This window comes from Bufo bufo, chromosome 4 (genome assembly GCF_905171765.1).
Source record: "Bufo bufo chromosome 4, aBufBuf1.1, whole genome shotgun sequence".
In the NCBI taxonomy this organism is placed as follows: domain Eukaryota; kingdom Metazoa; phylum Chordata; class Amphibia; order Anura; family Bufonidae; genus Bufo; species Bufo bufo.
The window spans coordinates 539952084-539964249 of NC_053392.1; the positions used below are offsets into that span (position 1 = coordinate 539952084).

The following is a 12166-nucleotide window of genomic DNA, read 5'->3' on the forward strand; positions in this document are numbered from 1 at the left end:
AACTGCTTAGTTCAAAACGCGTAGACTGCGAATGACACATATGAAGGTTGTACCACTGTACAAATTTTTATCACCGCAATAAAAGAACCGACGGCTCAAAAATTTCAGGAGTGCTGGATCGTTTTTCTCTTTTTTCCTATGAGTACAATAAAGGAATTCAAGAGGGGCCTGGATGTATTTCTGAAGCGTAATAATATTACAGGCTATAGCTACTAGAGAGGGGTCGTTGATCCAGGGAGTTATTCTGATTGCCTGATCTGAGTCGGGAAGGAATTTTTTATTCCCCTAAAGTGGGGAAAATTGGCTTCTACCTCACTGGTTTTTTTTTTGCCTTCCTCTGGATCAACTTGCAGGATGACAGGCCGAACTGGATGGACAATTGTCTTTTTTCGGCCTTATGTACTATGTTACTATGTAAAAAAAAAAGTTTTTTTTAACCCTAAATTAAACAGATGGATTTAACTGAGATTATAGTTCACTCTCACAAATTAAGCACAGGGTTTTTTTTACATAAAAAATGGTGGATGTGTCACCCCTACAATGGAACAGATGGATTTGCTGAATTTATGTGCCTGCCTGTCACATTTACAGAAAAAAATGGAGATATGTCACCCCCTGGGTCCCTGAACTCACAGACGGTATTATTTTACCTTCCCCTGGCAGATATGCAGTGCAGGTGCACTTTAAAAATGGGCATATGTCGGCCACTGAACTACAAGAACAGGATTAAATGATTGTCCCTGGCACATATGCTGTGCTGGTGCACTGCTGTTGCACAAAATGGCCGCAGACGCCCACCTAACTAACAGACGGATTAAAACTTTTTTTTCAGTCTCACTGGGCTCAGGGCAGGGTACAACAATGTTGCATTGAACCCCCAAACAAAAAAAACACTGTATATCGCAGACTTCACACCAAGGGCAGATATCAGAGTCTTTCCTAATCTCTCCCTCACAGCAGCAGCATCCTATCCCTACAACTAGTAAGAGCAGAGTGACGTGCAGCGCTACGTGACTCCAGCTTATATAGAGGCTGGGTCACATGCTGCACTTGGCCAATCACAGACATGACATTAGTAGGCATGGCTGTGATGGCTTCTAAGGGCACAAGAGTTAAACGCTTGTTGATTGACTGCCCTGCAGCCTTTCAACAAGTGCCATTAAATCGCCGAACACCAAAATCGAACCCGAACTTTTGTTCGGGTACAAAAAACCTTTACAGTTCGGGTTCGCTCAACCCTAATCGGGACACATGTTGGTGTAAGGCGGGCACGGCACACCTTGAAAAATAGTGGTGGCTGGAGACAGAGTACCGCGGGACGGCCGCTGAGTCGCCGACATCAGGCTGCGGAAGGCCTCAGTGTCCACAAGCCTAAATGGCAACATTTCCAGGGCCAGTAATTTTCAAAAAGGTGTGCATTTAGTGCTATGGCCTGTGGGTGGGTGGCTGGGTATTTGCGCTTGTGTTCAAATACCTGGGGTAATGACATTTGGATGCTGCGCTGGGACAGGGAAGTGGATGTGGTCGCTGATGGTGCTTGCGAAGGTCCAGGTGCAGAGCAGGAGGCATCCTCGCCTGCGCCTTCGACAGGCGAGATTTGCCAGCACGTACCATAGGGGAAAAGGAGGCAGTGGTGTGACCCGCAGACACAGATTGTGGACCCAGGCGTTCGTCCCAGTTGTTAGGGTGCTTGGATTCCATGTGGCGGATCATGCTGGTGGTGGTGAGGTTGCTATTGTTCATGCCCCGTCTCATTTTAGTGTGGCACAGGTTGCAAACTACTATTCTTTTGTCGTACCCACTTTCCTCAAAAAAGCGCCATACTGCAGAACACCTACTCCTTGGCAAGGGAGATTTACGCAAGGGAGTGCTCCGTGGAACAGTTGCGGGCCTGTTTGGTGTGGCCCGCCTTCTTCCTTTTGCCACCCCACTGTCTCTTCCAGCCTGTTACAGTGCTGCAAATCTTTCCCCCTCTGTACTGCTGTCCTCGCTCGGCTTTCCACCTTCCCAGGTTGGGTCAGTGACCTCATTGTCCACCACCTCCTTTTCCACTTCCTCACTCTGATCATACCCTTGATTTGTTGACCTAACCACAGCCTCAGTGATTGACAACTGTGTCTCATCCTCTTCATTAACCTCTTGAGACAGTAATTGCAGTTGACTCATTGGCAACTGTGTCTCATCATCATCCACCTCATTAAACACTAATTGCTGTTCCCCACCGTTCTTGTGACTGTGGATGCTCAATAGGTTGGGAATCAGGGCACAAGATCTCATGTCCCTCTTCAAGCGTGCTTGGCGAGAGGGCCAAATCAAGTAATGGTGATGAAAAGAGCTCCTCGGAATTTCCGAGTGTAGGATCACTTGTTTGGCCAGACTCTCCATGGTGGGAGGAAGGAGGATCAGGTAGAGGATTCTGTTGACCAGACTATTGGCTACTGAGACTGGACTTGGTGGAAGACAGGGTGGTGCTTAACCGATTGGAAGCATTATCTGCTGCAATCCAACCGACCACCTGGTCGCACTGGTCTGACTTCAAAAGTTTTGTTCTGTGACACCCTGCAAACTGGAAGATGAAGCTAGGTATCGTGGATGATTGTTTTTCTTGTGCTCTGGCAACAGGCACAGTTTCAACACGGCCTCTACGTGAACCATCATCATCACGGACACTTGGCTACTGGCATTACAGTGAGGGCAGTACTTATCTGCACATTTATTGGCTGCATAGCAGCCACGAAACGTGTGGAGAGGAAACTCGAGCATGGGGTTCGAGCACATGCGGTACTCGGCCGAGTATCGCCATGTGCCGAGCATAGCGATGCTCAAGCCGAACAGCAGTTCGGCAGAGCATGCTCGCTCAACACTAGTCTCCACCTTTCATGACCATGCAGATCTGAAACTAAAGACATACCTGTAAGCCGCCTGCTCATTGGTACCAGCACTGTTATTCTACCTCTTCTAGATCCCCCACCATTCTCCTTCAGCTCTGTTAAAGCTCATGCACACGACCGTTGGGTGTTTTGCAATCCGCAAAACACATATACACTCACCTAAAGAATTATTAGGAACACCTGTTCTATTTCTCATTAATGCAATTATCTAGTTAACCAATCACATGGCAGTTGCTTCAATGATTTTAGGGATGTGGTCCTGGTCAAGACAATCTCCTGAACTCCAACCTGAATGTCAGAATGGGAAAGAAAGGTGATTTAAGCAATTTTGAGCGTGGCATGGTTGTTGGTGCCAGACGGGCCGGTCTGAGTATTTCACAATTTGCTCAGTTACTGGGATTTTCACGCACAACCATTTCGTTGTGCGGCAGTCCTGTGGGCAAAAATGCCTTGTGGATTCTAGAGGTCAGAGGAGAATGGGCCGACTGATTCAAGCTGATAGAAGAGCAACGTTGACTGAAATAACCACTCGTTACAACCGAGGTATGCAGCAAAGCATTTGTGAAGCCACAACGCGCACAACATTGAGGCGGATGGGCTACAACAGCAGAAGACCCCACCGGGTACCACTCATCTCCACTACAAATAGGAAAAACAGGCTACAATTTGCACGAGCTCACCAAAATTGGACTGTTGAAGACTGGAAAAATGTTGCCTGGTCTGATGAGTCTCGATTTCTGTTGAGACATTCAAATGGTATAGTCCGAATTTGGCGTAAACAGAATAAGAACATCTATCCATTCTCTGATGGCTACTTCCAGCAAGATAATGCACCATGTCACAAAGCTCGAATCATTTCAAATTGGTTTCTTGAACATGACAATGAGTTCACTGTACTAAAATGGCCCCCACAGTCACCAGATCTCAACCCAATAGAGCATCTTTGGGATGTGGTGGAACGGGAGCTTCGTGCCTTGGATGTGCATCCCTCAAATTTCCATCAACTGCAAGATGCTATCCTATCAATATGGGCCAACATTTCTAAAGAATGCTATCAGCACCTTGTTGAATCAATGCCACGTAGAATTAAGGCAGTTCTGAAGGCAAAAGGGGTCCAACACCGTATAAGTATGGTGTTCCTAATAGTTCTTTAGGTGAGTGTATAGGCTGTGTGCACTGTGCATTTTGTGTAAAAGAAGGGCCGGCCCCTAAGTGAACCGTCCTATCCTATTTTTTTTTTTCCGGAATGACCATGCGGGCATATGGACACGGAATGCACACTGAATCATTTCATTTTTTTTCAGCTACGGATGCTACATTGAAGCGAATGGTTCCACATATGGGCTGCAAAAAAACAGAACGGACATGGAAAATATGTTCATGTGCATGAGCCCTTAATTTGAGCACCCAATACAAGTGAGTTGTCAGGTCAGATTGTCACGGTCTCTCCCATGACAGGGGTCAGAAGATCTAAGAGACTGGCTGCACATGATGTGATCTGACAGCCTCTTTAGTTTCACTTGTTTCTGTGTTGTTCCTGGGTATGACCACACCTTTTGTCTCAGGTGTAGGTTAAGTGGTCATTCCAACTCCTCTATTTAGTCTGGTCTTACCCATCATGCTATGTGGTTGATAGCTCCTTTCTGGTTGTGGAAGTGCTGGTGTTGGTTCTCCTGTGAGTTCCTGCTTGTCCGCGTACTTCAGAGTTAAGTGTCTTTTCCTTATTTCTTGTTTGTTGTATTCCCCTATCTTTTGGTATTAGGCCTGAGGGAGTCTGCTGTTCCTTCAACTAGGAAGGAAGAGGACATCTTTTGTCCTGACACTATTTCCAGGGCCCTTTAGGGTCAGATAGGGCTCCGGGTTCCTGTGTATGAACATTCCTACCATCAAGGTCTGTTCATACTGATAATAGTCAGGGCTCCGTTTAGGGATTCACTAGATGGTGACCTCTCCCCTTACCATAGTTTCCAGGCCTAGTACCATTTCCATTCCCTCTTGTGTTCAGTGTGGAGTTTACTACCCACACCGCGTCATGACACAGATACTGAATGTCAATTTAATATCGCTTGTCACTACCTGACAATTCACAAGTATAGGGCACTTTGAACTGTTTACAAGCAAGGCAAGTAGGGGGTGCTAGCAGAAAATGACAACCAGCACCAGAACCAATGAAAAGTTGACTGTAATAGTAAATATGCCACCAGTTTAAATTCTGTAAGGGTGTGAAAGGTCCTCTTTAAAGGAGTTTTTCAATTTTTTTTAAAGCAAAGACTTATCCACAGGATAGGTAATCAGTATCTGATCGGCAGGGGGTTGACACCCAGGAACCACACCAATAAGCTGTTTGAGGAGACCATAGCAGTATGGTGAGAGCTGCTGCCTCCTCACAGCTCACCAAGCACAGCATGGTACATTGTATAGCAGTACTGAGCTGCGCTTAAGCCACGTGCCTGATAAATGTAATGTCACTGGCCTAAAGTAAGCTGAGAAAAGGCAGCGGTGCCCCATTCTCAAACAACTTATTAACAGGGGTCCTGGGTGTTCGACCAACAACCAATCAGATACTGATGACCTATCCAGAGGATAGGTGTCACGTTCATGTGTGGGAGGGAAACACCACACCGAACATAGGAGGGAAAGGGGTGAGGGAATAATGCCTGGAAACTAGGAAAAGGAGATGAACTTCTAGTAAAACCCTAATCAAATTCCTGACTAACTACCGGTATGAATAGACCCCAGAGGTAGGTGAGTTCATACACAGGAATACCTAATGTCCTAACTCACCCTATAGGACCCTGGTACTAATGTCAGGACTGAGACAACCTGTTCCTCTAAAAGGATGGACGAATAGGAGTCTCCCTCAGGCCTTAATACAAATGACAGGTAAAATGCAACACACAAAATAACCCGAACAAAATACAAAAGGGAAAGAAAACACTTAAGTTTAAGTGGCTATGGCAGCACCAGGAACTCAGCCTAGATCCACACACCAGCTATCCACAACTCAAACTGAAGCTATAAACCGCATAAAGAGAAGCTTAATTTACCATAATAGCCACACCTAGGGAAAGAAACAACACAGACATCATTTGATCCAAACAAAAAATATGTCAGATCAAACCACGTGTTGCCAGTCTCACCGATCTCCTGCCACCTGTCACAGGAATATCGGTGACAATAGGTCATCACTGATCCCCTGACGATCCCCAGAGGGTAGGTCATCAGTATAAAAAGTCAGAAAACCACTTTAAAGAAATATTTGAAGCTGATAGTGTTCTTGGAAACCCTGTGTCATGCACCACCCCTAAAAGAGTGTACATGTTTTGCCTAGGTTCTGCCTAGAGTATTCCCAACATTTTTACAGCAGAGGATTCAATAAAGTCAAGTTTGGTCTTCTTAGTTTTTTTAATCTTGATGTTTGAAGAAGAAAAAACTAAATTTCAGTTTCTTTTTCTCATCCATAGAGCTTTTGCACGGCACATGCTGAAGAAGAAAATTGGCGTTGTTATAGTTGGCTTCCCAGCAACTCCTATCACTGAGGCCAGAGTGAGATTTTGCATGTCAGCCGCACATACGAAGGAGATGTTGGACAAGGTGTGTTATTTCATTCTCATATCATACACTATTTTCTGCAGTTTTATAAATTGACCTTTATGATGGATGTATCAACTACATTCATAAGTTGGATTTATGGTTTGTGTTTGTTGCCTCTGTAATAAAGCATGCAAGGATACCATAATTATATTTTATACAAATTCAGAAGCCATGAGAAAACAAAATATCTATGAATAAAATTTAAGGCACAAAAGGGTATATTGGGGCCCCTTAAATTGGGTGATTATCTTTAAATTGGTTGTCTGGAGATAATGGGGATAATATTTTTTACATAAAGGGCAAAATGGTGTGAAAATTTTTTTTAAATGTATTACCATTTTTTGGTCCTTGCTTGACAGAAAGAAAATGGCAGGATATGCCCGCTAAGCCAATCACTGAGTGGGCATCTCCAGCTTATGCCCTAAGTAACTTCTATAATGGGTGTTCTGAGAAGATTTATATAAAACAGTCAGAATTTTTATTAAAAATATCAAAGATAATTTAGTAACCTATCCCCTACTACTGTCATTCCAAAGCTTCACTGATCCCTAGGACTCTGCCCTTTCTGTCCCCACTCCACATGGTGCAGACGCTATTTAAGGCCTACTTGGCCATTCATTGGACTTAGCAGTTACCTGGCTGATCCAGTGTTTGGATAAAGGGCCTTTTCTAGTGTTTCCAGCAGGTCAAGCTAGGATAGGAAGTGCAGAGCAGAAGGGACTGCAGCAGGTTCGGAATGGCAGCAGTGGGAGAGAAGGGACTGCAGCAGGTTCGGAATGGCAGCAGTGGGAGATAGGTGACTAAAGTTTCTTTGTTAGGGCGGGTTCGCATTGGCGTTATGACATTCCATTATAGGTTCCGTTATAACAGAGTTATAATTAAATATAACTGAATTTTAGGACGGAAAGCAAAACGGAAGCCTTTAAGAGTCCTGTCGACGCCAATGCAAACCCACCCTTATTGTTAACAAGTTCTGGCCATTTTTTTTATTTAACTTCAATGAAACCTGATATTATGGGTAGTAATTAGAGTCACATTGTTTTAAGCAAATAAGAAGAGACAGGTCAGGAAATATGATTCCATTCACTTCATTGGGAGCAGGGCTGCAGTAACTAGCTTCGGTGGGGGGGTGTGGTGTCAGACTCCCGCCGGTCAGATAAATGGTTAACCTGAGAATAGCCCATTAATATAAAAGTATTGGAGATCCCCTTTAAAGACATCCTAAAGATGTGCCAAATTTATTAAAAGGTTAGTGCCTCTTAATACATTTGGATCCATTTACTCCAACAGGGTTTTGTTTAAGAACACTTTATGAAATGCAAGTTTTAGGGTATATTCCAACAGGACGTAATTTCTGCTTAGATAATTTGCTGCAGGATTTGCTGTGGAACCATGGCAAAATCCATATGGGTTACTTATGGATAGGGATGAGCGAACTTCTGTTTTCAAGTTCGGCGTACAAGGTTTGGGTTACCTAAGAATTCCATTATGGACTCCGCTACCACGGACATTAAAATGTATGATCCGTGGTAGCGGAATTCTTAGATAACCCGAACCCAAACCTTCTACGCCGAACTTGAAAACTGAGGTTCGCTCACTACTTATGGGTTTTGCTATTAAAAAGGGTGAAATCTGTGGTGGAAGTCCGCAGCATAAATCTGGACTGTGGGTCAAATTACTGTGTGGATTCTGCACAGATTTTTTTTTCTGGAGCCTGTGGATGAGATTTCATAGAATGCTGCCCGCAATTCTAGAACACAAATTCTGCAGCGTATCTACTCCTGTGGGAACATACCTTTAATAAATCTGCACCATGTTGTTTTAGGTATGGGCTACACAGTAAGGCTGGGTTCACACGAGCGTGTCCGGATTAGTTCCGGATGCTTCCCGGTGTGTTGCGGCAAACCCGCGCGAGTAGGAATGCAATTGCAGTCAGTTTTGACTGCGATTGCGTTCCGATGTTCAGTTTTTATCGTGCGTGTGCAATGTGTTTTGCACGCGCGTGATAAAAAACCGACTGTGGTACCCAGACCCGAACTTCTTCACAGAAGTTCAGGTTTGGGTTCGGTGTTGTGTAGATGTTATTATTTTCCCTTATAACATGGTTATAAGGGAAAATAATAGCATTCTGAAAACAGAATGCTTAGTAGGTGATCAGTTGAGGGTTAAAAAAAATAAAAAAAATTAACTCACCTTCTCCTGTTGTTCGCGTAGTTCTCCCGGTCTTTAGTTCTTTAAAAGATAAACTATGGGCTAAAGGACCTTTGGTGACGTCAGATCACATGCTCCAATCACATGGTCCATCACCGCGGTGATGGACCATGTGATTGGAGCATGTGATCTTACGTCACCAAAGGTCCTTTAGCCCATAGTTCATCTTTTGAGAAGTAAAGAAGAGACCGGGACTTACGCAAACAAACGGAGAAGGTGAGTTAATTTTTTTTATTTTTTTTAACCCTCAACTGATCACTTACTATGCATTCTGTTTTCAGAATGCTATTATTTTCCCTTATAACCATGTTATAAGGGAAAATAATACAGTGAATAGACTGTCACCTAGCAACCATGCGTGAAAATCGCACAGCATCCGCACTTGCTTGCGGATGCTTGCGATTTTCACGCAACCCCATTCACTTCTATGGGGCCTGCGTTGCGTGAAAAACGCAGAATATAGAGCATGCTGTGATTTTCACGCAACGCACAAGTGACGCGTGAAAATCACCGCTCATCTGAACAGCCCCATAGAAATGAATGGGTCAGGATTCAGTGCGGGTGCAATACGTTCACCTACCGCATTGCACCCGCGCGGAATACTCGCCCGTGTGAACGCAGCCTAAGAAGGAATAATGATTAAGTTTAACTTTTACAGGTGCAGTCCAAAGGAATACATATGGACGCATGCAATCACATGGTGTTCATCTGTCCTTTGATTGCTAAAATTAATTAGCAGGGCTACAATAGGGTAGGGTGCTGTCACACGTCACGGCTGTGTTTTACATGTGGCAAAAACTCATTAAAAAATGCATGTGTTTTTCAAAAAAGCATGAGGTTTTTGCATATACCTGCGGTTATGGTTAGTTTTCTTCCAACAAGGGAAACACACAGCAGACTTAAGTTACCTTAATTTAACTCTATTTTGTAATTAATGTAATTCAGTTTTGCTGTGTGCTTTGTCTTTGCCGGAAGAAAACGCACCATAAATGCAGGTGTATAGTTGCAAAAACCGCATGCTTTTTTATATGCTTTTCAAAAGACAGTATAGCCGCAACGTGTGGCAGCACCCTCAGGCCAGATGGAGACGTACAGGTGCGGCTGTCTAGTTGCTGAAAACTGCAGTGTTGTGCTCCCGCTGAGGTTTTCAAATTGTCATGTGGCTGCATGACTTTTCCTTAACAGGGTTTTTTCAGGTTTTTAATATTTATGGCCTATCCTCAGGATAGTAATAGAGTAATGAGCGAGCACTCATACACTTGGCAACCAAATTGACATGTGCAGAAAATATTTATTATATCCCCATAAAATACAAGTAATAAAATTTATAAGAACAATGTAGCAATAATATACAACATTACAGTCACATATTGTGGTAGATATGATCAACACTATATTCATATGACTCAATAGTGTCGATAAATTCAATAATATATATCACACCAAGAAACTTCAAGTATATGCTGTTATTTGGGAAGAGGGGGTATTATCTTCTAGCGCTCTATCCCAATTTGGGAAACTGAATGTCACTGAAAATGTTGTAGGTGTATTCACTGGGAGCGCAATATGTTCATAAAGTGTCTCCATGTAACCCATGCCTAATCTAGATTCTGACCCTGGAACTCACCTGTGGGATAGATACTCAATATTTTAACACAGATGCATTATACAAAGGGATGAGCGAACTTGTGTTTTCAAGTTAGACGTACAAGGTTCCGGTTATCTAAGAATTCCATTATGGATTCTGCTACCATGGTCCGTGGTAGCAGAATCCATAATGGTATTCTTAGATAACCTGAACCCCAACCTTGTACGCCAAACTTGAAAAACAAGTCCGCTCAACAATAATTATACACCATATACCATTTTATAGAAGTACATATAGTAGATGTACAAACTGGGTAACACCAACACCTTATTTTTGTTAATTTTAATATTCTATAATACCATAAACAATATAACCGTTTTACTATTCTGTTTGTTTATGGATTGCGGGAGCCTATTCACTGCATTGCTCTTTGAATGTTTTCCAGGTCTTGCATGAGCTGGATAAAATGGGTGACGCTTTAAATGTCAAGCATTCCCGTCATTGCAGAAAAAAACGTGCAATGGTTTACGATGAAACTAACGTAGAACTTGATGCTTGAGACCAGTGGCACACTTGAAGCTATAACAACCATCTCCACTATTGTGTAGCCACCTTAAACGGGTATTCCCATCTTGCTATTTCATCCTCACCTTCAGCCAAGCTCTGGAGTTCACTTCCTGGTTTCCTGCTTCTAAGGCTGGGCGGGCTTAGGCAGTTTGAGTGAAGGCAGGCCACGCCTCTTTATGACATCACACTGAGAACTCAGTCTTTGCGTGCCAGTTCATGTGGATAGTATGAGCCATCAGCCTGCAGTGTCTGTGAGGCCCCTCCCCCTTGCTGGGGAATCGTCACTCAGAGAGCTGTGATAAGTGAGCTCAGTAGACAGTAACATGTGGCTGTCCTGCAGTCTAATACAGTTTTACACACAGAACCTGTCTTATCTTTTACAAACCCAATTTGTGTAGCAAAACAATAATTTACTAATATACTTTAGCCCAAAAGCATCTGTCTTCGCCAGTCCCCTACCAGCACTGTGGCTGAACCGCTTCTGATACAGCACTACTACATCTGTCTTCCTTGAACCGCTTCATATACAGCTTAGCTACATCTGTCTTCCCCTTCCCCAATAGCACTGTGGCTGAACCGTTTCATATACAGCTCTGCTACTTCTGTCTTCCCTGAACCGCTTCTTACACAGCTCTGCTACATGTCTTCCCTGAACTGCTTCTTATACTGCTCTGCTACATCTGTTTTCCCCAGTCCCCTACCTGCACTGTGGCTAAACCGCTTCTGATACAGCTCTGCTACATCTGTCTTCCCTGAACCGCTTCATATACAGCTCTGCTACATCTGTCTTCCCTGAACCACTTCATATACAGCACTGCTACATCTGTCTTTCCTGAACCGCTTTGTATACAGCTCTGCTACATCTGTCTTCCCCAGTCTCCTACCAGCACTGTGGCTAAACCCCTTCTGATACAGCTCTGCTACATATGTCTTCCGTGAACCGCTTCATATACAGCTTTGCTACATCTGTCTTTCCTAAAACGCTTCTTATACAGCTCTGCTATATCTGTCTGCCTCTCCACTACCAGCACTGTGTTCGAATCACTTTAAATACAGCTCTTCTACATCTGTCTTCCCTGAACCTCTTCTGGGGTGCTAAAATGTGTTGGATTGTATGGAGGGGGGGCTGCTGTGTGAGATTGTATGAAGGGGGGTGTCTTGTGGAATTATGCTGAGGGGGGGGGAGTTGTATGTGGGATTGTATGCTGAGACTTATTTGCATATTAATAAAATGCTGGATTTCTGTGCATCCGATCTGTGTAGTCAGTTTACTATGGGTAAGGGTACATTCACACAGCAGCCCCCCCAGCATACA

At 43.8% G+C, this 12166-nt stretch overlaps 1 protein-coding gene across 1 annotated transcript in view; it reads left to right on the top strand.

Moving 5' to 3' along the window:
* LOC120999086 (serine palmitoyltransferase 3-like) overlaps positions 1 to 12088 on the top strand; it is a 117421-nt gene extending 105333 nt beyond the window's left edge. Inside the window, exons 11-12 of the mRNA XM_040429958.1 lie at positions 6356 to 6485; positions 10730 to 12088. Of these exons, the coding sequence (XP_040285892.1) occupies positions 6356 to 6485; positions 10730 to 10843 (244 nt within the window). The 3' untranslated portion in view covers positions 10844 to 12088. The remainder of the gene's footprint in view (positions 1 to 6355; positions 6486 to 10729) is intronic.
* Positions 12089 to 12166: the final 78 nt, after the last annotated feature.